The sequence below is a fragment of the Fringilla coelebs genome (genome assembly GCF_963513975.1).
Source record: "Fringilla coelebs genome assembly, chromosome: 8".
Taxonomy (NCBI): domain Eukaryota; kingdom Metazoa; phylum Chordata; class Aves; order Passeriformes; family Fringillidae; genus Fringilla; species Fringilla coelebs.
The window spans coordinates 21,422,776-21,449,960 of NC_140066.1; the positions used below are offsets into that span (position 1 = coordinate 21,422,776).

At 38.0% G+C, this 27,185-nt stretch overlaps 1 protein-coding gene across 3 annotated transcripts in view; it reads left to right on the plus strand.

Moving 5' to 3' along the window:
- Nucleotides 1-65: 65 nt before the first annotated feature.
- Nucleotides 66-27,185, plus strand: part of CPEB3 (cytoplasmic polyadenylation element binding protein 3) — a 79,964-nt gene continuing 52,844 nt past the window's right edge. For 2 of the 3 annotated variants that reach the window (XM_084210317.1, XM_084210319.1), the window contains exons 1-2: nt 66-160; nt 8,182-9,089. In XM_084210317.1, coding sequence (XP_084066443.1) covers nt 103-160; nt 8,182-9,089 — 966 coding nt within the window. In that variant the 5' untranslated portion in view covers nt 66-102. Of the gene's footprint in view, nt 161-7,824; nt 7,955-8,181; nt 9,090-27,185 lie in introns of those variants that run through there. The other variant, XM_084210318.1, reaches the window with a different exon arrangement.

Genomic DNA, 27,185 nt, shown 5'->3' on the forward strand with positions numbered 1-27,185 from the left:
GTTCCGCCGCCGTCCCGCCGCAGTCCTGCCGCCGCTGGGAGCTGTAGTCCCGCCGCCGGCGCGGGTTTAAAGGTCCGGCGGGGCGCTCCTTCTGCCCTGCCCATGTCTCTCCTCGCCGCCGCCGTCGCGCAGTCGCTGCCCGGCTCCGCGCGCGGGGCAGGTACGGGAGCGCGGCGGGGTGGCCGAGTGGGGTCTGCGGGGGGAAGGTCCGCGCCCGGCGGCTGCCGCCCCTTCTGCCGCCCCCCGTCGCCGGCCGGGACCGCTCACGGGTGGAGGGAGGGAGGGAGGGAGGGAAGGAAGGAGGGAGAGGTCGGGCCGCCTGCTCTGCCCCCTCCCCGCTCCCGTAGCGACCCCCTCGGGCAGGAGCATCTCCCGTTCCCTCCCCTGCCGAACAGGTGCAGGCGGCCCCCGCCTCTGCTCGGCCGCCGGGCCCCGACCTGCCCTCAGGGCGGATGGACCCTGCCGGGTGCCAGCCCCGTCCGGGCTGCCCAGAAAGGCGGCGGCTGGAACGGCGGAAGGGAAATGAATCCGTTTCAGTGGTAGTGTTGTCAGTGACAAGGACAAGCGCCCTTGTAAGTGGCGCTTGGTGCCCGATGGAGGCCCGGTGACCACTGGTTTCTATGTGCAAGTGGCGTGAGGGATGGCACGGCCGGTGGTAATGGCAAAGCTCTTTTTTGTTGGTGTGCTTCCAAATGGGGGAAAAAAAATCCTTCTAAGGTGCTTTTGGAATTTGTTGTATGTTGAGAAGTCAAGTTAGAGCATCACAATCTAGAAAACTGGAAATTTAGAAGCTGAAGAGCCTTTATAGAGCAAAGAGGTGGATAGTATCTGGAAAGAAGTTGCCTTTCCAATTACCTCCACCATGGGTGTTTGTCTCCTGCCTTCACGTCGTGCTCCCGAAGCAAAGGCAATAGCCTGTTTTTCAGAGGCTGTTGTGACACGACAGATTCTTGGAAAGATTAGTTCGTAAAAATCAACTTTTAATTTTCCTTTTCAGGTTATATTTTTTAAAGAACAGTGCTTATTTGCTATATGAAACTAGTTCCTCTACCTTGCGTAAATTACACTGCAATTGCTGTTCAAGGTTGCAATTTACAGGGCCAAGCCCCGGGTGCAGCTGTGCAGCTGCATCAACCTAGAACTGTTCTTGGCTGAGATCAAGCTTTGCATGTACGTGACAACAGACATCAGGTGGAATAGGAAGGCAAGTTTAGGCAATATACCAGATTCTTTGATTGTGCTGCCTTAGCTAGGGATAAATCAGTCTGGACAAATCAGTCTGGTTTTGAGAGTCTTTGGGGAAAGAAAAGTGTTGTCAAAATGTATGTAAAGTACTTGGACTTGTAAGCAGTATTATGTGCATAATAGTAAGGGTGTTGTTTATTTTCTAATTGCTACAAATATCATAAGGAGGAATGCTGAAGTTTTTACAGAGTTGTAAGTGTTCCTTACAAGAGGTATAGAAACAGATAGGAAGAAGGCATTGACATCCTCTCCCAGAAAATATATTTTGTTCTTATTTTTGGGACCATAAAATTCAGTGTTGCTACCACTGCTGAGGAGTGTTGGATGTACAGTGGCTTGAGTAAACCACATGGGCATGACCTCCTGGAAGAAATCCTAATACACACTGTCCCAATTACAGCTGTCCGTGGCATGTAAGAGCAATATTGGATATCAAGAGTTTCTGGTTCCTATTCTTGGTCTGGACTAAGCTCATTGCCTACTGGCCAGCACATTGAGCAGCTAGGTTAGCCTAGCTTAGGTTTTTTATATTTATTCTCAAGTATTACAAATTGAAAGAGGGAAGCAGGTTTCATTTCTAGGAGTATGTGGTTTGTGTAGTTTCTGTATTTTTGCTTTCGTGTTGAAAGGATATGCTGGTTGCCTGCCATTTATGATAAAGGTCATAGTGGCTAATAATAGCTGTCAAGAATATTTACCTGGAGAAATGGAACTAGAGCCCAGGATCACTTGGCTACCATTTGAGGTTATAGAACTATCTGTAACAAAGGTGGCTAATTTGCTCTACAACTGGCAAAGGAAGGTATGACAAGACTGGAATGGACAAAACTTGAACTGGAATGGTCAAATAGTGAACACTCAGTAGGTTTGGATGTTTTTAAACTTTAAATTAATTTTTTCCAAACATGAAAAATAAAAATGTAATAGGATACATAAAAGCATGATTGGACAGGCTTTAGTGGTTTCAAACTAAAGGACGGTAGATTTGGATTGAACATAAGGAACACATCTTTTACTATGAGGGTGGTAAAGCACTGACACAGGTTGTCCAGAGAGAGGGTGGATTCCTTATCCCTGGAAACATTTAAGGTCAGGTTAAGCAACCTGATCTGTTTGAAGATATCCCTCATTGCAGGGACATTGGACTAGAGGAGCTTTGAAGGTCCCTTACAACCCAAAGCATTCTATAAAGGTAGACCCCTTAACATCCCATAAATAGCTTAAAGATTCTGAAATCCAAAAACTGATTTGTGAAAACTGTTGGCCAGCTTGGGGTATATGTTCTTTTTCTGCTCCTTCCAAAATCAAAGTGTGATCCCAAAATACATATATAACTAACTGGTTTCAAATTTGTCAAAAACCATTTCCTTACTCCTAGACAGAGCAAGAATTGTCATTTTATCCTTCTATATTCTCCTTAACAAGACTGGATGTGCAGCTGCTCTATTTAAATGCTTGCTTTATTCTCCCTTCAATCTCTTCCTTCACTCTCCCTCATCCCCCTTTTCTCTTAATTTTCTCTCCGCTTTTTGTTATTTATGTTTCCTTCTTTGCATTGGCAATTTCCACTGTAAATCTAAGATTGCCTCTTGCATTTTGTTTTCATTTTTAAACTATTGCTTGCTATATCATCCCTTAATAGATCCTTCTTTGTTTCTTCATTCCCTTTCTCTGATGTTCACTGCGCTCTGCCTCGCTCTGTCATCTCTTACCTGCACCTGGCAATGAGTGGCTGCATTTGAGCCGAGAGAACTCTCCTGGGAGCAGGCTCTGTTTGGCCAGAGCAGAGTGAGGGAAAGTGGCTGCTCTTCCTGGAGCTTTGCCAGGGCTCAGCTCCCAGACACTGACTGGAGGTAGCAGCCATTTTAAGTAAATTAAGTAAAACTGCGCAGTTGAAGGCAAGTTCAGAACTTAATGAAAATCACCAAGTATAAGCTATTTAGGGCTTAAAATAGAGCCCTAAAATTGGCCATTGGGTTTACTACAAAATATAAACTTAAAAAAATACAAAATTGTTTGATAACAAATTTATACAGGTTTAAGCTTAATAAAGAAGTTGACAAGCAAGTACTGAAAGAATGACATGGAGGTAGATTGAATATATATGTATATATGACTATTCTAGTGAGGCCTGGAAAAGATGACAAATATGGAAGGAGCTGTACCTTAATATGGTTCTTCTGACCTGGCAGTATTAAAACTGTGGAAATTATTCACTGTTTACAACAAAGCTAAATAACCTGGCAATATAGGAATATTTTATTTTGGCAAATTTAAATGTTATCTGCTATGATAGCAATATGTAAAATTAAATTACAAGATCAATTAGGTATTTTTCGTCTACTTGGTTCCATTTTTTAAAAGAAAGTAGCCCTCAATTAGTCTAAAGTAAAACTAATCTTAGTCGAAAAACATGTTTCTACAATAAAACTTGGGTTTTTTTCAGTACTGTAACACGTCATTTTAACCTTCAACCTAGTTGGAATAGTCACTTTCTGTCAAAAAGACTAGCATGGTTTGTTAGTCACAGGAGGCTTAAAGAGGCTTAAATTGCTTCATAATGAATTGCTTAAAATAAAAATACACCTTATACAATGTTAATTGAATTAGCTTGGCTTATTTTGGGCCTTTCTTACATTTGTTTCTCTGGAACTGGCACAGGTCAAGTAATTCATATACCAGATTGAATTAAGCTCTTGTGTTCTGATTCAGCTGTCATTACTATCTTTTAACTTCCAGTTATGAGGGAGTTGGTTGCTAGAAACAGAAAAAATTGTTTTCTTCTAGTGGCTAGTTGATCAAAAGCTGTCTTTATATCTTGATTTTCTTTGCTTCTGGAGTGCTTTTCCTTATCCTAATGATTGATCTATCAAGTGAAACTGTCTCCTGGGAAGAACCGACAGAAACAGTGCGGTCCCTTGCATGTGGATCCTCAAATCATCTAAAAAGCAATAACTCACAAGTAAATAGGGACATGAAGGAGGGACATAGAATGCCTAGAGGCAGCCCTGTGAGAGGTGGGATAGTTCACAGAGTTAAGTATTTTCTGTTGCTGTAAGAAAACAGTTTTGCTGCCTTTAATGAATCAGAGTAGCACAAACAGGTTAGAGCAAGCGTTGAGAAACTCTTAATTACAGAGTTGATTTAGGGCAGGCAGACCATACAGTCCAACATAAACAGAGTGCAGAAAGCAGAGACGTAAGTGTTGGAACAACTCACTTTCAACTGCCCTAATTTATCTTTCTCAGCTTTAGTCATCTCTCTTTCATGCACAAAGCTATGCATATTTCATCCTTGGAAAATCAGCCTGCACTTTTATTGAACACTGTTATTTTCACACTTCTGATTTCAACGATGTATTTCCTTATGAGCATTACTATTTGGTCTGAATAATTAGTGTTATGAATTACCCAGAATAATTCATGGACTAGTGCAAACTGGAGCACCAAATGCCAGTAAATTAAATTCTGAAAATTTTACCTGACCTCCATTAATGATCACTATATTAATATCTTATGAGAGAAACTCCTGTCAGGCTGTGTATTGATGTGGAGGCTGGAGATATGTAGATGGTGGGTAGTGAAAGGGAGGGAGGGAGAAGTGTGGTACCACTATGTACAGAATAGATGGAATGTTAAATAGTAACATTCACACCTTGATTTTCTTCTGAGCAGCTTTTTTTTTTTTTTTTTTTTTTTTTTTTGGTGGAATTTTCAGTGTAGTAACAGCTCAGTAATAAAAAAGTTGTAACTTACTTGAAAATTGGAAACCATTCAAATAGTACAACTTTTCTCCTATGTACTGATTTTGATTTCTTTTAAAATTTTCATACTTGACCTATTTGTATTTGAGTTTCAGACTATATTTAGAAATTATATTAAGACACATGATTATTTAATATATTCTTCAGCTAAGCAACATGGCACGATTTCCTTCGTAATAGCTGTAAACTTTATAGCTGGTATGAGCTTATAATTAACTTCTTCTGCTAGGAGTTTGTAAGGGAAGTGTGGAAATACTGGAACTATTTCTTTGTCTAGCAGTTGTTTTGAATAGGTGGCTATTTGATCTGGCTTCTAAATCAGACTATTTAAAAGCTCATATTGAGTTAGTCACTTTCAGCTCAGTCTGACAGATATTTCCTCAGAGCTGATGATTCAGATTGCAGCAGTTTTCCCTGGGAAGAGGGAGTTTGCACATATATTTTTTTCCTTTCGAGCTCTCTTCCTTTCAGGAAGCAGCAGTGAAATGCTGTCTCTCGGTAAGACTTCAAACCCCATGATTCCGTGGGAGAGCATGCGCTGAAAGCTTCCAGTTGTCAAAGTGCTCTTGCCACACTGGTCGACTATTTGACATATACCAAACCCGAAAGAAGAAAATAAATATACTGTCCTTTTGTTGATCTTTAAATACAGAAAATCCAAAGGTAAACGTTCCTTAACCATTTCTGTGTTGGCTGCGTGGGTTTCTGCATGCAAATGGATCTGGTATTGCTATGGGGATATAGAGTTCCTGTACTGGATTGTAAATTTGTACAAATACTTACACCAACTAATCAAGAGTACTGCATACTAGTCCCACATTAGACATTGGCTGGCCTGTCTTTCAAAGTAATTTATTAACCAGTATTTTTTTATTTGGACTGGCTTCATTCATTAAAGGAAGGTCTTGACCTTGACAAGAGGGTTGAACGGTGCAGTGATTTTTGCCTTTAAGAAACAATATGGAAGGGAATATGAATCACAGTCCTTAGTATAAAGTTCAAAACCAGCTAGCTAAGTCAAGGTACATATTTGAAGCAACTGCTGTACTAGCCACTATAGATAACCTGGTGACTAACTAATTTAAATATAACTTTATTGACGACAGAATTTTAACATTTCAGCTGCTATGTTTTTCTCTAAATGTATTTTTATACTGATAGGTCAGACCCAGGGGAGAGGGATACACATAATCCTTTTCTCCCTCTGATGTGGAGTCATCAGTAGTTTTATGTAGCCTTAGGAATAATAGTGATGTGGGTAGAAGTGAAGCTAATGGAAAGTTACACAGAGCTTGGTATATTGTGCTTTACTGCAGTATTGCTTTAAAATGCCTTGCAAGGCTTTCTGCACTCCCAGCAGCAGCAGCGCTGCCTGGAACAGATGCAATGGTTTACCCCGTCCTTAGGAGCTTAATGTTGTCTCACAGCATGGTCTGCTCAGGAAGCCTTGCTGCTCACTTTACATACTGAACTGGTAAATCAAGGGGAGCATAAGCAGTAACTTACTAGATACCAGAAACCTCTCCTGGAATCAATTTTAACTAAAATGTGTGTGCATGCCTCAGAAGATATTTAAAGGAAAGAACAAAAAATGTAAGATACACCTGGACCATTTGATGTCAGAAAGGACAGTTTCACACTTTGCCACCTTTCTTAAACAGTTAATTGATTTGGCTTTACATTGTTACATTACAAAAACAATCCTAAAATATGCAGTCTTAGGCATGTAAATGTCATGTGATTAACTCAATAGCAATGCATTTAGATATTCAGCGATGGCTATCTTTGGCATAGTTACTCAATCAAAGTAAGTGATTTGGGGCTCATTTAAAATACTTTTGAGATTTAGAATTATCTTCTTAATTGACTAAAAGCCTGCAAAATATGGAGGTTCCTGTTGTGATCTCATGCAATTGCTGTTCTTTGATGTCTGTATTGTATTAGTACTATTGGGTCTCAAAATCATTATAAAATTATATGATCTGCCCTGTTTCATATGGAGCACCTTTTCTAGCAGATATAAGCCTAAACCATTCCACATACATTTCCTTTCTTAAGTTTAAACTTATGTATTGGTTTAGCAAATAATTTGCATCACTAGTCTTTGTCTTGTGCATATAAAAATGATTTTCAACATGCAGCATGTCTATATTGTAAATATTTCGATTTTCGCTGGTTTTATATTTCATTTGAAAGCATTAGAAAGATCATAGTCTATTTATACCATCCCGGTCTGCTGATTTTGACCTTACGGTTTTCTGATGGAGAAATCACCGATGATTTCATATGTATGTGTATAAATAGAGCGGGTATGTATATAAATAGAGGGGGAGTAGATAGCTATACCTTCAAGTAAAGGACTGCTTTGATGTAAAATAGCGTTTTACGCGAAAAGATCGTAAGGTCACCGAAGGCAAATCTGACACCCATCGGTGGCTTTGTACGCGGAGTGTCTCCGCCCCCCGGCCCCCCTTCCCGGCCGTGCCATCGCCTCGGCTGCCCGGAGCCGGCGCGGGCTGGGCGCAGGGAGCGGGCAGGAAGCGATTGTGCAGCGAGGAGCCGCTCCCGTATCAGCGAGCGTCCCTGTGCGCCTTGGCTCTGATAAACCTCAATCACTGCAAGCTTGCTTGTTAATTAAGGAAAATCGGTACCCGGCTCCTTTAAAGGTCCCCTAATAGAAAAGGGGGTGGAGAAGAGCGAAGACTGGTGTCTTTTTAACCTTGCTGAAGGACGCAGCAGTATTTATTGACGTATGCAAATAAGCAGGGGGAGGAGGTGGAGGAGGAGGGTGCTTGGAAAAACAGGAACCAGAATCAGTTTCTCATTGCAGGGTGAGAGCTCTGAGTTCCGGTGTAAGAGAAAAGAGACGTGGCGAAATTGCTGTATATCTCTGCCCTATAAGCACATCTCTCATTTAGACTGAAGGGAAACAAGGCATCAAAAAGGGTGAAGCATCTTAAAAAATATTTTAAGGGCAATCTAGCACGATCAAAGGTTACATATTCCTAAATGGGGGAGGGGGAAGATTACGGGTTTGCCTTGCAATATGCTGTAGCGTAGTACTAGCAATAGGACGAGATTTTTGGCTGGCAAATGATTAAAACAGACTGGCTTGTGGTATGAATGACAATGTTAATAATCTGTCTTTGTGGTTTTTTCCCCTACTGTTTCAGCTGCGCAAACCATGCAGGATGATTTACTGATGGACAAAAGCAAAGCCCAGCCCCAGCAGCAGCGGCAGCAGCAGCAGCAAGATCCAAACTCAGCAGAAGCCCCCTCTACACCCATCTCGTCGGAGACACCCAAACCAGAAGACAACAGTTCAGTGACTAGTATCGGCACATCGGCTCCTTCCCAAAATAGCAAGGAGAAGATGCAGATGGAGTCTCCCATTTTGCCTGGCTTGAGCTTTCACCAGCCTCAACAAGAACCTGCAGCCGGCACCTCCTTATCTCCCTCGTTTGGCAGCACCTGGTCTACAGGGACCACAAACACGGTGGATGATAGCTTTTTCCAAGGGATTACTCCAGTCAATGGGACAATGCTTTTCCAGAATTTTCCACACCATGTCAACCCTGTATTTGGTGGCACTTTCTCACCTCAGATTGGCCTAGCTCAGACTCAACACCACCAACATCAGCAGCAGCAGCAGCAAGCTCAGCAGCAGCAGCAGCAGCGGAGGTCACCTGTGAGTCCTAACCAGGCACCTTTCGCCCAGAGAAATGCTGCTTACAGCCATCAGCCCATCATGACCAGCAAACCGTCTTCCTCCTCTGCCTCTTCTTCGTCCTCCTCCAGCTGGAATAACCATCAAAACGCGGCTTGGAGTACACCTTCCAACCCTTGGGGTGGGCTGCAGGCTGGTAGGGACCCTCGAAGGGCAGTTGGAGTGGGGGTTGGCGTGGGAGTGGGAGTCGGCGTGCCCTCCCCCCTCAATCCCATTTCACCCCTTAAAAAACCCTTCTCCAGCAATGTCATTGCCCCTCCGAAGTTCCCACGGGCTGCACCCTTAACCCCCAAATCCTGGATGGAAGACAACGCGTTCAGGACGGACAATGGCAACAATCTGTTGCCTTTTCAGGTAAATGACTACACACACCTTCTGCATGATGACAGCTATCACAGATTTCTGGTTTTTGTAGGGCTGTGTTTTGTGTTACTGTTCTGTCTGAGTGGCATCTCCATAACTCATGTTTTCACTAAATAGTCACCTTACATGAAAGAAGTGGGGTTGAACCTAGGGAGTGCGTACACAAAGATTTCCAATTCTAGCTTAAGGTTTAAAATCTTATTTTTCTTGTAACTTATTGTTAAATGTGGTGTATGGGGATTTTTTGTTGCTGTTGTTTTTTGCTCCTTTTTTAGCATCTAAAAGGTAGTAGCCTTCATGATGAACAGATTCGGCAGACTATGTTCCCTTGATGCTGTGTTAGAATTTTTTTTCCTATTCTCCCATATGTGAGAAAGCTGAGATGTTGAAATTGCTGGTTCAGTTTTCTAACTGGGCTGTTAATTTTAACCAAAGATGCTTCTTGACCTGAAATTCAGTTAATTATTTTATCACCATTGCAATAACTAATTATCCTTATGTTGTGGTGGGATTTAACGGGGAGTCCGTTCGCATAAGGCATCCATATGAAAGGCTGTGTACATCTAATACGTCCACCCTGCTGTTATATTCACAGTGGACGTTTTGAATACATCTCGAAGCAGCGTGGGTGTGTATGGAAAGAGTGGCGTATCTGTCCTTTCCAGTAAGGAAATGCCTAATACAATTGACAAGATTTAGAAATGGCAGGAAAGTATTGTATAAAATAAACCATTTTATGCTGTTCAGAATATTTGCAGAGAAAAGAGACAATAGGACACGACCTTCAGAGCCATATTGCAATGGAGTCTATTTACTAGCTACATAGCTCTGAAATATTTAAAGCTGCAGTGCCCTTCACTGTTTTTTTTTTTTAAATCTGTGACGACAAAGCAGATCAATTGCAGCTGAAACTGGGCCAAATGGAAGATTTGCAATTTTAATGCAGAATGAAACCTGTCATGGTGTGAAATCCATTTTAAGTTGGTAAAAAGCAGAGCTTGCACTTGCAGTTATATCTATACTAGGTGAAGTGAATCTTAGACCTTTTCTAGGTTAGCTGTTTTGGTGTTCGACAAGTCAAAATTTTCTGCTTTGAAATACAGTAAAATCATTCATATATGCTTGCTTTTTAGGTAGTTGTTTTCTCAAGAAAGTATGACCTCTCAAACATCTTTAACTTATCAGTTTGATAAGAATAGCATTTAGATTGACACCTAGTTTTAGAAACACAGTAAAAACTGAAATCAAACAAATGTATCCCCACCTCCATTATTTTAGGAGACTGTTGAAGTAAAATATATGCACTTTCCAGTCCTATTCAGAGGACATCTTATAGTCAGCCCTGAAATTTCATTTTGCTGCTTCATTCTGTTTAAAGGGAGAGTTGCAAATTTTTTATTGGCTGGCCTAAATGAAGGTGGAGTGGCTTCTGGTGAGCTGCTGGTTAATGTCTCTGAAGCACTGAAGGCTGGAGGAAGATTACACTTTAGACACAATATGCCTGCTCTAAATACTATGTTGCACAGAGCACAGCACCATAAAAGCTAATAGCTCCTAGTAATTTTTTAGGAGTGGGAAATGTGTTTCAATTTACAAGTATTCAGAATTGTCTCCATGTAAGACATTACAAATCTTGGTATATTTCAATTAGTAGTGAAAACAACAGTAAATGGTCTTATTTCTGTGGTTTGGTTAGGGAGATACATCTTTAATGAATACAGAACTTTATTATTGTGACTGTAAATTGTCACAAATTAAACTGGCAGATACTTACTGATCACAAGGAAAAAAATAGCTAACTGCTTTTAAAGAAAAGTTCTTTTGATTTTGAAATAAAGGTTTCAAAAAAACTGAAGTATTAGCCAATATGTAAATTGGAAACTTGTTTTCTTCTCTGTGGATTTAACCTGGTATTTTCATGTTCAACTGAAAGCAAATGCGTAGGCTATTCTCAGCACCAGCTGGTATAACAGTTTGATTTCAGGAACTCAGAACACTTGTAATTTTTTTTCCTATTAGGCTCCTTTTTTTTTTTTTTTTAATACAAGCTGCTGAATTTTGCTTATTAAAAATTGTAATCTGGGTTACTGTTGATTGCTGCTATACTTAACAAAATGCCAAAGACATCTTGAAACCATACCATTGGTAGGAGGCAACTGTTTAGTTGCACTGATAAAAATGAAATTCAAATTAATCTAAGAGTTTAATATTTGCTGCCAAGGGTCTGGTTGTCTTTTTTCTTCTTCCCCCCACCCCTAAATTGGGCAATATGTTGACACAGTAAGTTCTGCTTGTCAGCACTATCAAGTAGTTCTGGCAGGTTTATCCATTTACATCTGCCACCCTCCGTAACTGTGTGGTTTTGAGCAACTTTAGAAATACCTTCCAGTAAACTTCTTAGCAACACACTTATGCACATTAGCAAGTTCTTTGTGTTAACCTGTTATTTTATGTTAGGATTATTAGGCTTTCTAAGAAAGAAGAATGCTATTAATATATTTGCTGTTTGAAATAACATCAGAGAGCCGTTTTGTAGTTCAGGTCTTTGCAGTGATCACAGATTTTGATCAGAAAAGATCTGTAACTGAGATTTGTGTTCTGAGTCTCTAATATTTGAAGATAGTTGATACTCAGCTATTGATATATTTTGTTCTAGGAAAAAATGTTCGATTTGAAAATATTTCTCTTAAGACATGTATGTAAAGCAATATGCTACATATTTTCATCCCTTAATTTCAGTAATTCTTTAGTGCATCTTGTATGTCAAAACCAATTGGTGTCTGTCCCAAGGAGTTGTGCTGCAGAACATATCAGAGGATTCAAAATATGACTTGGTAGGAACTCTGCTGGTGTTTGCCTTATGGTTGATGTGGAAAGGCCACTAAAAATACTTTGAGAGAGACTACATTCATACACTTACTGGGAAAAGTCAATTGCAATGTATATATTAAAAAAATGGAGATACAAAGTTGATAGTTGAAAGGAAAAAGTGATCAGTCTGGAATGAAATGTAATGTAGCAATTAAGAGTTGGAGATGAGATTATGGGAACAGGTGTGGAACTAGGCCAGAGAGGAAATACAAAAACATGGCCAGTTTGTTCTTCTGAATATTTTTTGGCTTCTGAGTGGTTCAGGTGCAGGATCTCTGACTGTTGTGTGGCAAGCAGTCGTGTTTGCTATTATGTTAGGTGATCCTCAGCTCTGGCATTTGAGGCTGGCATTAACTGATTCTCCCTGGGACGCTGTTCTCCCGGCACTGGCTCAGTCCCATTTTCCAACAGAGTGGTGAGGCTTGTACAGAACTGTTGTCATCTCCTGCTTCTCTTCCCCTTCACTTGTCTCAGGTAAATGGTGAATTTCTTTTGGCTTTGGGCCATGTGAAGATATTGGGACACAGCTTCTGGGGTTAGGAGGATTGATAGTGCCTGAAATAGACCCTTGGAGGCAAGGATAAGAAATTCTCTTTGCAGGGAAGATAGAGAAGGAATTAAATGTTTGCAGACCAGTATTCTAATTAAGTGTATCTACCTTGTGGATTTTTAATTATAGCAGCACTGTAACAATTTTCCAGAAACTGTGCTGAGTTTTGCCGTTTTCCAAGTAATGTTCTTTAGAAACAAAAAATGCATTGCAGTTTGTGCTCTGAAGATTCTGGCATGCATCAAACCATTCTTGGCAGCTTTACTGATAAATATTTCTCTAGCAGAAATAAAAAAGGTGGTGTTTATTGTGTATAAAGATAGTTTTAACATGCTATCTTTTGCAGGGAGACTGAGAAAGGATTTTTGGGGAAGTGTTTTGGTGTGGTGTCTTTTCGTCATTGTTTTTAATTGGAATTAGTCTGGACGAGATAAAATTATAACCTACATTTAGGAATTTTATTTAACTTCAATATTTCATACTTAAACAAAATGCCAATTCTAACATGCAATGAGTTTGTGTTTAAATATAAGTGCATATATATGTATAAATGTAGAGTTCAAATATTGGAACATTCATGAGTCTAGCAATTAAAGTTCTGTGTTTATGACTAAAGGAGTTTTACTGGCTGATACACACTGGTGACTAATTTTAAAAACCTTTTTTCAATCTAGAGGGTTTTTTCAGTCAGAAATAGTTGAATGCAACTATGTAATAAGTCTATGTAAAGATTAATTTTTAAAACATTGTATTTCTTTGTCTAAATTTGTCATTCTGGGCTCTAGCTTCTTCTCATGGTAAATGTCTGCATGTTCAAATTAACTAAAACATAGTAATGGTATAAGAAAAAAAGCACATGACTTTTATATTCAGAGTATGATGATTGAGCACTGATGGCTATTGATCAGAGTTTTGATTTTAAATAATCAATCATAGTTAATATGTCAGAGTAAGTGAAAGTAGAGAAAAGGTCTGAGTTCAGTAGGCAGCTGATGTTCTGATCAACTCTGTACATAGACAGGACTTCCTTAAAAACATTAAAGGTATTAATATCAAACAGTGAATCGACAATTCTGTCTTAAAATTTTGACAGAGGATTTATCTGTCTTTGAGAGGAACAGTAGAAGGGAAGGGGAAGAGCATGGAGTTAATTTTGCTATTTCCCTTCTTGGATCATCTCTCCCAGTTTTTATCTATTTGCCTAGACTGCTTTTGTGAAAGGAATGTAAGAGGAAGAGAGACCTGGAAAAGTAGTGTTTTCAGGTTCCAGTGGTTCTTCAAGGAATAAAGAGTGAATGATTAATATTTCCATTTGTTAGCAGTAAAATAGCTCTCCTTTCATGAAGGTCACTCAGGAGTAATTTCTAGCAGACCTATACTAAGGAGAAGATAAAATATAGCACTGTTTAGCTTAAAGTTCAAAAGTGGTCTTACCTTAAACAGAACACATCTGAATTTTGCTTCTAGTCTAGACTTCAGTTTTTAGGCTATTGTGATATCTTATATGTTTTGTACCTAAATTTAGGGTAGCACTGCCATGTTCTGTTTCATTTTTTTTTTTAATCTAATTTTTCCATGTTTCACAAAAGCATTGCTTTTAAGCAGTTGTTAGAATGCTGCACATGCTGGTACTACCCAGTTGTCTCAGTAGTTAGAAGAATGTAAAATTTTTGTATATAGAATTATATCTTCATTTGTGTAATCATTTTATTATTATGTGTAAATTTTAGAATTTTAAAAATGCAAGTTGTGAAAAGTCACAGAAGCTTTGCTTGTTTGTTTGTTTGTTTGTTCAGACTTGGTCAACATTTTCATTTCCTTAAGTTTCAGTTATATGATTGAAGCTACGAGTAGATTTGTAAATCACAATTAATTGATGTCTTCCTTTTCCTCCTTGTTGTGGAAAAGTGGCTTTGTCTCTTTATTGCATGTTTCTCAAGCTCATTCCAGAGATAGAGTTGTCAATTTTTCTAAGATCTTATAGGAGTGAAGCACTGTGCCAATCAGGATAGATACTGATCTGCTTTGTCACAACAGTGTTAGAAGGGATGATGTGAAGTCCATTCTACAGAGGTAAATAAGGTGCACAGAGTTTGGAAAATTCATTTCTTCTCAATGCTCCATCTGAGAAGACTAAAAAATCATAGGGTTTTTCTGAAATATTTAGAAAATAGGTCTTTGAACACAATGTCCACTGCAGTCTCTTTAGTTTGCTGTTTGTGTGAATCTCAAATTAGGCATAAAAAATTGAAGACAACAAATTGGTTCATATGAAAATTTCAGTTCATGCTACATAGCAAATACTCAGGAATTAAGAATTTTTCATCAGGGAAGAGAAAAGAAGCAAAATATTTAATTGCTTTGATCCCATCTTTTTCTTCAACTGTGTACGTTTTTCTCTGTGCATCTTCAAGATTCTGGAGAATTACTCCTGCTCTAATTATTTTTTTCTGTTTGTGAGAATTTGCAGCAGTTTTCCTTTAAATTCCTGGGGTCTAAATAAACTACTTAAGCAAAACCACAGATTTTGTTGCATGTTAGAATGATAAACTTCACATGATTCATCACCCAAGTTAAGAAGCTTTTGATCAACTCTATAGTTCTTTGTTCTTGGTTTAACAAAGTTAATGAAAATTATGTGTACAGACCCTGTCAATAGGTTTCAGTGGACATGGCCCATTTGCTTTGTTTTATCCACCCTTGAATGTTCAGCTGCTTTCAAACATTTATTTCTTCCTGTTCCTGAATTTTGATTCTTTTTTTCAATGAGGCTTCTCATTTGAGTTGGCCTCCCCTATTCCACTTTCTGTGTCAAAGCTTCAGGTTACAGAGGAAAGCCCAATAAATCCCTGTAGCTGTGTTCACTTAGTCCTGTGCAAAATTAATAGCATGAGGGGTTTTTAAAGTAGGTTTAATCAAAATTCAGGGAGAATGGAATTTTCAGAAATACTGGCTAGAAGTTCTGAATTCTAGAAATTTAGACATTTTAACCAAGTGATTACTTAGTCTGAACATGCAGAACTGATTTGTTTCCCTATGCCCAAACCAAGCTTCAGACTTGGGATGGATTTTTACACAGATTGACAATGATCCACTTCTGACATAAATGAGAAAAGCATTCATTATGGCTTTTTCATGGACTTTTTATATATGATTTTGTTTTATGTCATGGTCATAAATGGATGTTCTGGTGAAATTCACCTTTCTGATGTAGAATTATTGTGAAGGTGCTCATCTTAAAAAGATTAATCCTAAAAAGTTATTTTTGGCAACACTGTAGGCAACTTAAAGCTGATAATTTAATGAGAAATGTCAGACAACAAAGAAATTCACCCACCAAAGCTCTCTGGGTTTTATTCTCTGACTGAGGCTCTTTTTTGCAAGTAAGACTCATTTCCTAAAGAAAATCTTTGGAATTGTAGCTTCTTCTTGAAATTGCTGAATTAAACAGAGCAAACATTTTGCTTTAAAACACTTGAGTGGTTAAATATTGTTTTGGATTAAATGAAAATTTCCTAATTCCTTGTTGAAAGTTGCTGCTTCATTCTGCTGAAGTATCTTGCTTTGTGAAAGAGATGTGTTAAAAGCATTAATGAATTAACATGGAGGTAGCTAGTGTTACTCCCATTTACTGCATGACCTTAACATTTGTAAAGGGTTAAGAAATTATTTATGTATTAACTGGTTGCTAGCATGTTAACAGATGGCTTATAAGCAAATCTAATGTCATCTTTTGATGTGCTTAGCAAATATTAAGGTGTGTAATAACCAAGTGTGTAAAAATGTTTATAGCACACTTTGTGGGTTTGAATTTTTTTAAACTACTTCTAGATAACTCCTAGTTTTAAATCATGACGCCCACAACAGTCTGACTTAATTATTTCACCTCATTTAAGAATCCTCTTGCTCATGTATTCTCTCCAGGATCATATTGTTTTTTTCTATGATAATAGGAAAAAAATTGAGAACAGTGAGACCTCTGACAGTAACTGAAAGGGTTTTTCTTAAACTCACAAAGCCTGAAGTAGCAGCTGACTGTGAAGCAGGAAGACTAAGAAAGAACAAGAGAGTAGAGGAAACAAAAGTCAGGAACAAGAAAAAGTAGGACTTTTATAGTACAGAATGGAAAGGGAACTGTGGCATTTTAAAATATGGCAATGCAACATGACAATATGAGAATTTCTGCAAATAAAATCTTGAGACGTTTGGACCAGATTTAGCATTTAGTGGTAAGGGTCCTCAGGTGGGTGGCTCCTGCTACTTTTGACTGCTAATATGTGAAGCTGTACCTGTGACTTCTGAGTAAAAAAAAAATCAGCCATAATTATCAGCAGATTTTACAGGTGATGTTTTGATGCAAGTTTCTGCAGACAGTCTCACCTCCCTTGTCTAAACAGAAACACACTCTTCTGACATGATTTTACAAAGTAGTAGATTACTTATATAACATTTTTTTTTCTTGCTAGGCAAGGGAGAAGTACCTGCTGTTGTGTATGCCATTCAAAACTACTTCAAAATGGATTATAGTAAATTTTACAGGTTTTTTTAAAGGCTTCACTTTTGTATAGGAACTGGAAAGTTTTCTTGCAAATTATTTTGCTCTCATGGTAGCTTTCTTTGAATATAAACTTGAACTGGTGAATGTCTCAAAATTTAGCTCAGTCCTTGGCTCCACTGGACATGTAGAGCAAGGAGAATTAATTTAAAAGGACAAACACAGTGAAAAGAACTTTTTTTAGGAATACAGGCATGCATACAATCTACGATTTTTTAACCTTTTCACACTTAACATTTATATTTGTGGTTTATAATTGTCCAACTAAAAAACTCCTGTATTTCTATTTTCTGTGTCACTCTCACTGATTGATGAGATCCTACTTTATGGTGAAGATTGAGTTCTTGAGGTCATGACCTAGTAGTTAGTGCTATTAAATATCAGTCTGCTTTGCTGCAGCTCTTCAGCTGTTTTCGTATGATGAGCTTATCTCTTCTGGGTTGATGATGTCTTGTAAATATTATTATTATGTTTCTACTTTAATAACCAACATTACTCATTTCAAGTATCTCAAGTGATCTCAACGAAACTGGTCTCAAGATTTGCCCTTAAGAAACTGCATTATTCACACTTCTTTAGCAGATTCTGTTGAGCACTATCAGTTCTTTCCAGTTTTGCCATTTTCTTTCTTACCTCAATTGCACTGGTTACTTTTTTGTCTCCCTTTATGTGGTTACTTTGCCTGTAGCAGCATGTGAAATGCTCTGTGGAAGTCCTTGTTAGATCAGCCATATCCTACTCTTTCAAGAAGCAGGAATTACCTCTTCCAGGGTATTGTGTCAATAATGCATAATGCTACATTATTTCTGCACTGCGCTTCGTAAGAGACAAAATCCTTGAATTTCAGTCATAAAAACTAGAAACAGTGTTGGTCATCTATAGTTTCATATCCTGCTTGAGTTATTGCAGTTCTTTCATTTTTATTTTGCTGGTCAGATATACACAGTGCTGACATTGTGAGTTGGACTAGCTTTAGTGCTTCCACTGACGGCCTTACTGACTCTGGCTCCTTTTGATTACGATGGTACCATGCCATCAGTTACTGAGTTGGATAGATGATACTGCTTTCTCTTACTATTTATCTGTCTCCTCTGTTTACCCTTGTTTACCTGATTTTCCTCTATGAATGTGAAGAGCAGTTATGGAGGCTACATTATTTTCTCCTGACTTCTGGTGTTTTAAATTTTTTTCCTGAGTCTTACTAGACTTTTTCTAGACAATTGTTGTCCATTGCATTCATGCTGTCTTTCTTACAGTTTCCCTGAATATATGTAAGTGGCTGAACATCCCGGTTCTTTCCTTGTAGCAATATTTTCTTAAGGTGCCTGTCAGTTTTTATTACCCTGTGCAAAAAAAAAAAAAAAAAGAAGAAAAAAAAAAAAGACAGAATTCTGTTGCCAATCAGGTAGACTTTTATCTCAAGACGTTTTTCCTGTCTGGAGCAATCTTTACTAAATTTGCCATGTGCTAATCAGTTTACCTCTTATGATGTAGAAGGAAAGTGCTTTTCCTGCTTGTATGAATATGGTTTTCAATTTTCAATATGGTTTCCTTTTGGTTAATTGGCTTGTTCACACTTGTACTTGTGTCTTGTAAGTGATTTCTGAATTATTTTAATTAAATCCAAATGTGCAGCAGTAATTCAAATGCATAACACCTACCTGACAACACAACTGCTCATGTCCTCTTCTTGTTTAAGGGGAAGAATTTTTTTATTCTGGTTATTTTAAAGAATTTTAACGTGAGTGTTCAGGCATTTTATATTAGTTATTCTTTTCCTCATATCCTCTGTGCCTTTAAGCCCCTTTGGCAATAAAAGATGGAAGTATGCATAGCATGATTCAGTTACTATTTTAATATATTATCATATGAAGGCAATATATTTAATAAATTAATTTTTAATTTGTTATTAAATTGAACTTTTTTTTAAATACATGGCATGATTCAGTACTTGACACTGAAAAAAATCCTTTGTTTATAAAATTTAATCTGAAATGGAATTGCTTGCATATAGTTGATCTGAATAGTTGCTTCTAATTAAAACATAATTTGGGGCTGGGATTTTTTTGCTCTGCTTCTGTCCTTCCTTCCTCTAAGTGGAGCTTGATGTTACAAGTGTTCTTTGGATTGCTGCTGTCTGCTGTTTCCTGTTTCCTGCCTGTTCAGTTGCATATATGCAGCCTTTGGTAATTTTGCTGATGATCAAATACGTAATAGCAATATTTTTTAATTAGAGTTTCTGACATAATGACACTTCTGGAAAAGGTTTGCCTGGTATCTCACTGGCTATACAGGAGTCTTCAACTCTTGTTTAGTAGTAGGTGCACAGCTTGATAAAGCCTGTAGTTCTGTTTTTCCTTACATGAAGGTGTCTGAGGCAGCTTGGGATTCTATGATTGATTATGTCCTTGATGGACAGGAATTGCTACCTGATTATTCTCAATCCCTTTAGGAAGAATGTGACAGAGTGGGTTGTTGCATATTAATCATGCCATATAATGGTATAAAGTTAGGACGACTTGGGTAGTTCACATGAGTAATTGGTAAGTAATTAGTAATTAAAAGCATATTGCAACTAATAGGTTAAATTTTTTCTTTAAATCCTGCTGGATGCAAAGTGACATCACACTACAAAGGTGACGTCACCTCCTTGTCTTCTCTGGGAGCTGTTTTTCCTTGCCAGTGTTTCTGGCCTGCTTTAGGCCTATGAGTAAATATTGGTGAATAGCCCCAGTTCCCCCCAGGCCTTAGGAACAACGATCCCCACTGTACCATTTCCTTTTCTGAAATGGAGCATGACTGTCCTAAGTTCTCCAGACCTGTAGGTGAGGATCTTGTCCTGTGTGAGCAGATGAAATGTGGTCTTTCTCTTTTGTTGAAATAGCTACTGGAGTTCTGATGCATACAAGATTTTTGTTAGGAGGCACTATCTCCTGAGCACGACAGAAATGGAACAGGAGTGTGACATGGAATATGCCAGTTAGATGTTATGTTAGTCACATTTTTCTTAAAAGCACAATGACTTAGGGTGAGAGACAATATTTCATTTGTCATCAGGCTTAAACATTTCAGTGATACTTTGTTTTTCCTCTTAGCAATATATTCCTTGTCACTGATGATCAGTAACTGTAGACAAAACCACTGTTTCAGAGAAATCCTTGAGTCTCCTTTGCTTGGTGGCCATGGTAAATGAAGCTACTGTGCAGTGGTGCTCAGGGATCTGTTTGACAGGATTACTTGTGTTCTTTTCTATCTCCCATTTTGTTTCGTTATGCTATCATACCACGGACAGACTGTAAATCTTTGAGACAACAGCTTCCTTACGCAACATGCCTCTTCTGTCTTTTACATTCTGTGGTCCCGCCTTCAAAGTGGGATTATTCAGCTGTAGCACCTCTTCCTTTGTATCTCTGCAGTGCTTTCATTTTGTGATTTGAAGTTTGCACTTGTGCTGATTTGTCTGGCAAGGAGTTCTTAGGTCAATGTTACTTTTTCCTTGCAATGGGACACATTGGCAACATTCTACTGAACAGAGAGGTAGAAGCCCAAAGGTAACTTATCAGTGCTGAACTCATGCACAGCAGGCCAATGAACCAGTTAAATAATGTCATTTTAATAGCTCAAGGGTATAATGAATGGGCTTGTAAATTCTGCTGCTGACATCTTTTTTTTTCCACTTGCTTGTTTTTGTGAATTGATGGTCATCTTGGGTGTAACTACTTTAATCCTATATTTCACAAGTGTTAGAACTGTTTGTTACTGGAATCAGTCACCATAATAGAAAGTGGATACATCAGCTTTTTGAGATGCATTCAGCAGCAGGACTGATGAGCAGATTTTTATCTAAAGCATCACATTGAACAAAATATGACTAAACATAAATCCTGTCACTGAGTGTTCAGTCAGTTGTACTGTCTGCAGATCATTCCCTACAGTAGTGTAATGGCTGTAAAAAGAATAGATGTTTTGTTGATTCTTCTGATTTTTTTTTATTTGTTGTTGTAGGGATTTGCGTTTTTAAAATATGTTGTTCAATTCCTTTCATGACAAAAGATGATGCTTGAAATATTGTGTTATATGATCATATTTCTATTTGTGAAGATGGAAGCAAGGTAAAAGATGGTGTTCCCCATTGCAGCATTTGACTCTTGGTACATGACTGTCATTGAATGGAGAAATAACACTAGTGATCATGTGAATAGTAGGCTTGGCATATTATAAAAATGTGTATTGGAAGAAGAACTAAGTTATCAGCTGTTTTTAGGAAAATGCAGTGTAAATTGAATTACTTTCTTCCCCCACTTTGCAAGGAAATATTGAATATTCAGGAACTTGACAGGACAGTCAAGTTTAGTGAGTGTGATGCCAAGTCTTATAGCTATAAAGACTGAACTTTCTTCTATATATTTTGAACATCTAGGGTGGGCAAACATTAAGGGTGGGCAGAAAGGGAATCTCAGCTGTGAAGTGGTTTTGAACCACATAATGTAATTTTATTAGTTTTTGTAATTCTGTATAATGCTGATTGTGATTGCATCTCTTAATATTTCTGTGCTTTTTAGTTAATCTGAAAATAAAAATTACAAACATTTCACTAAAAGATTTTAGAACTCAGAATTTATAAGCTGTTAAAGTTTGAATGCAGCTTTACCTTTCTTTCTGGAAAAATTGCTTGAGTACGTCAAGTTTTCAAGGCTTTTGGATTCCGTCTGAGTTCTTGCATGTTAACTATGAAGGTTTATATAACACAGACAAGGTGACTGAATACTAACAAGAGTTTTGAAATACTATTTTTCAAATTACATAGAAATTTTTCCATAATATTTATACAGTTAGATATTGTTGTATATGTGTATTAGTCTTCCTTATTTTTCTTAGAAGCCTTCTAAATAGGCTTTAAAAAACTCACCTTTTGCCCAGTGAACTTCTGAACACCTATGAAAATAAAATGTGCTACAGTTGGTAGTCTTGAAAAAAGACAAATATATATGAAGTTGATGTTTTCTGTGCACGTTCCAAGAGCAACAATAACATAAGAAAACATTCCCCAATTGGTTCCAGGAAAGGAACACAATAAATCCACCTTAGTTTACTCCTACACAAAATTAACTGGAAAGGTAAAAAAGAAAGTGGAATTCAAATAAAATTCCATTAAGACTTGGTGTTAGTCGTTATACCTCATTATGGGCATAGACAAATTTACCCTATTGTTCCATCCTACCTACATTTTATGTCGTATTTGTTTTGGTTCATTTCATTTTTTATTAAATCCAATATAAGGAAGAATTACTGAAATTTCTGGTTGTTCTAGTTCTGTGTGTATCTGGGTTGTCTGTCAGGTTTTTGGGAGCAATCCAGCACCAAGCTGCAAAGGAAGTAACACTTGCTATTTACAATTTTAAAATTCTTTTGTACAGTGATAATTTTACTTTACCGTGTGACCATATTCCTCAGATTTCCTGTATTTTGAAAGACTTCTTTTTTTTAACTTCTCTGAGAATGCAAGTGGGATTGCATCCCACCTGAAGCTGTGAGAAGTGAAGGACTGCCCAGCGAGCCTTTAGAGTGTGCTGGATGTGATCATTCATGTGCACCATCATGGCATGTTGAGCATGTCCCAAGCTAAACTTCACAATACTCTTTTTTTTTTTTTCTTTTTGCAGTTGTTGGCTTTGCTGTTTTGAATTGAGATACTGAAACAAGACAAACTTGTTTTCCTTGTGTTCTTAGTAATTACCTGTGCTGCAGGTGCTAGAACAGAGTGAGCGAGCCCTGTTCGAAACAGTGCTGGCACTTTACCCTGCATTTATTCAAAGCTGTGCTTCCATTGACTTCAGCTTTTGTTGGCAATGCTTAGCAATCCTGTCCAGCCAAATCCAGGTTTATGGATAAATAAAATAGCACAGCAGTGACCCCTGTGAGGAAGTTTGCATTGATAGGAAAGTTGTTTAAGCCATAAGAGTTTCAGCTGTTCCCTAGATCTCACTCATTGTTCTGATGAAAATACTACGAGTAATGTCGCAGGTTCTGATGACTCCTGGCAGCCTCACTGGAGTTTTGGTGTTCTGGAAACAGTTAATATTTCTGTGAGTCGAAGCCATCTTGTAGCTCAGCAGAGTTGGGTTGTGTTGTGCCACATACTGGTGCAGAAAGCTGGAAAATCTAGGGCAGCATGAAAATGAAGAGCACTGAAATAAATTACCGAAACTGAGATAGTGCTCAGAATATAGGAAGCTTAGTAGGAAGTCAGTGAACTGAAATATGTAGACCCAGGGAAATGTGTCTTTGGGGAGGTCCAGATACCTGAGGATTTGTTGCTTGCACAGTAAGGAATATGCAGAGGAGGCATGTCTCTCAACTCCATGTGTATTTTTGTGCTATAGATGTAGATGACCATGCCAACAAGGATTTAAAACATGCAACCATGTGTTTCATGGTTAAGGATTCTGAGTATGGATGATAGCTGGGCTTGGGCACCATGAGTTAGATTGCTGACATGCATTCTTGGGGTAAAACTTTTACCTTTTTAACTGTACTTTAATAATTTATGGTCAAGTGTCTTTTCTGCCATAATCCTCTGCAGAGTCAGAAGAAAATGATACAGCATCAGGTTTTGGAGCAAGATGCATATTCTCCATGTCTCTGCCATGGGATAGGTCAGTCATTTCCTTTTTTAGTTCATTAGTTCCAATTACTTTGGGCTACTATTCAAGCTGAGAGAGTTAATGAGGAAATCAGGCTGTACTAAGATCCACTTCTTACCTGTTATGGTCCTAGCTATAGATTTGGTCTTGACATTGTCATTTGTGATGTAGTCATATATATTTTTCTCATTCTTTTTCTTTCTCTCTCAGCAGTAAAGACATGGTTTGTGTATCTACTGGGAGGGACCTGGAGTAGTGCTGGGTATGCCCTGCCCTTACATGCCCCTGCTCTGAGTCTGATGGGATCAGAACAAAGCCTACCATGTTACAGGGTACAACAAATGGGAAAAAGTTCTTTTTATTTCAAATGTTACAAATGTGTCAGTACTTCAGTACTGTTAAGTAATATTTGTTTTGTAAATAAGATAACTTTCAAAATTACTTTTGCCTTCCTGGAATTTGGTGATGCACTTATTAAAATTCAGCCATCTCCTGGAGTAAGTGACACAGGCATCTGTCCTAGAGATAAACAGACCTCTTCAAAGCACTGTTTTGATTCATTCCTAGAGCTCATTCATTATGTGTGTTGGATGGAGACTGGAGACTTCTGAATAATTGTCATGGTTCTGTAATTAAAGACTAACATTATACATGTGCACAAAAGTGTAAGATCTAGATAAAATGCACATTGTTGTATTTCTCATTTTATTTTAGTGTATTGACTCTGCAGTTATTTTTGGCAGTTACTCTTTGGTTTTGATTTTTTTAATTAAAAGATTATAGACACTGTTATGTGACATTTTTATCAGACTTATCTTAAGTAAGATGTTTAGAGGTAGAAAGTTGAGACCCAGCTCCAACTACAGGTGCATTTCACTTTGTGATTCTTCAAAATCTTATCCTGATATGCATTTGTGATTTCTCACTGTATTGATGTCCACTTTGAGGAAGTCCATGGCATAGATGAATATATAAATAGCAGCCATGAAGGGTTGGGATTTAAAGTTTTGGGACACATCTCTTCTCTAAGAGCTCTTATTACTGAACTGTTTTTTTTCTTTCAAGTCTGGAGAATTCTGAGAACTGAAATATGCTGCCATATACACCAGCAGCTAACAAGGAAGGAGCTGCTGTCTGCACACAGCAGAAATACAATCCAACATGGGCAGGCTGGACTTAATCTTTTGCTGACTTAATGATTATTGTGTAGCCAAAGGCAGTGCCTGGTAGCTGGAGATTTCTCTTTTATCCATAATGCAGTTTATCTAAGTAGGTCTTAGGAGCTTTGTCTTCTGTAGGAAGATATCCGTAGCAAATCTTCCAGACTGGCTGGATTTTAAAGCTTCTTTTCAAAGTTATTTATTATGCTTTATCACTCTGTATTTTGTTTATATTTTGATTTTAGTTCTTGATCCTAGTCCCAGAACTTTCTTGCAAAGTTCTCATGTGCTGCTAAGGACCTTTATGAATTGTTTATGTTGTTGGGATTGTTTGGCAATAGATTGGTGGCCTATGGAAACAATGCAAAAGGCAAATCCAGGAGCTGGAACAGTATCAGCTCACAAAACCAGGCAAACCTGTTCATGCTGAGAAATGAGGAAACATAATTGTGTGTGTGTGCAGAAGTACCAGTCATCTCGGAAGAAATTGCTGAATTTAGAAAACAGTTTTCAAATCTGCTGAGTACAAATGAGTTGCTACTGAAATGAAAGCTACTGAGAAAAATGGTAATAGCCCTTTTATTTAGGAGCTAGAATGTTAGCCCTTACTTGTGTTTTATCACCCACACTGCAAAGTCTGGAGTCAGCACGCATTATACTTATGCACTGCCACAACATACTCGTAAAATCTGTTGCGTCTAAATTTTCTTTTACTAGATTTATCTTGCTCAAGTGCTATAATGGGAAGTGTTATAATTGCCTGGTTTTGATTAAATTGATCTTCCTGTGTTTAATGTAGGCCTGTTTTAATCTTGAAACTATATTGCAGGTTTGTGTGCCCCTTAAAAGGTTAGGAAGATGCAGCATTCCAACAAGCCTGCCCTGCATAGCCTTGCTGCCATGCTATGATTTCTTCCTCCCTTTTTCCACTTATGTCCATGTGCACAGCTCCTTGGCAGGTTACAGAACAAAGCAGGACCTCCCAGGGATTTGCTGCTATAGTAGCATGGTTAAAATATAACATACATATGTTAATAAAGGGCAATTAAATTCAATTTGTAGGCTGTGTCCTCTTCTGAACTCACGCCTTCTGACCTCTAAGACTGTAATCTCAGGAATGTTTGAAGCTGGAATAAACTACCATTGTGGCAAAAGCTGCAGGCCTGCCCTTTAGGTCTCCTGCCAGTGTTGGTTTTGCCAGCTCAGCTCTGCTATGGCTGTATAGTAAACCAGGTCAGGGCACACATCTCACTGAAAAATACTTCCTTACCTCTATTTAGGATATAAGCTATATCTCTGCATTCATATTTTCTCTTCAAAAGGATGTTCTTGTTTAGTTTGAGGGTTTTTTTTCCCTAGGATCTACTTTAGATTTGCTGGACATACACTGAAACATAAAATAAAATGTATTCGTCCATTTGGATAGGGGAGCAAGTACTCTATTTAAAACAGTATACAAATGATGGAATTCTAAGCAGCTCTAGAAGACAAGAATCGTCAACAAAGAGAATTGAAAATGAGTGAGCTCATTTGAACTTCAGTACTTAGTATAGCTTCTAACAGAAATCAAGTATTATTCTTTGAACATCATGTTTGACTGCCAGAAATGCTCAATAGATTAAATAAATGTGTATAGAAAATAATGGTAGTCCACTTATAGAAAATACAACATTAGCACGTTGGATAAGGGAAAATGGGTCTTCAGTTTGGAGTAGGCACTATGGGAACATGAGATTTTTGACAATAAGATTATCTGTATTTCAGAGTTTTCTGTAACAGCAAGCTTTTAATGATGTGTATTTATTTTAATTCCAGAACAGGAATATTAAAAGAAAGCTTAATTTATACCAGTGAACTCCATTCTCTCCTTTAGTTCTATTTAAAGACAACCTAAGAACAAGATGGTTCAAGAGAAATAATATTTATTAAGTCATAATTTTATTACCTTTTCTATGAATACTGCTTTTTCTCTGAGGATTTTAAATACTAGTTTTGCAAGCAAGAATATTTTATAGTAACCAGCATGTGAAAAACATTGTTCCAGGAATTGTGGGAGCATATTACAATAAATGTTTCAGTTTGCAGGGTAGGATGTTATACCACTCATTATCAGCTGTAGCATAATATAGTATACAACACCCCCCTTTTTTTATTGCAACTGGTTGTTCTAGTAGGCCTACTTTTCTTTTCTTTATCCCTTTTACTTACTAAAAGCTGAAGCAGAACTACAGTTAATTAAAAATGGGAGGTTCAAACAATACAGACCAGCCCTTGCTCAGGTTTTTGAGTGCCCTTCAGTGGAAGTGT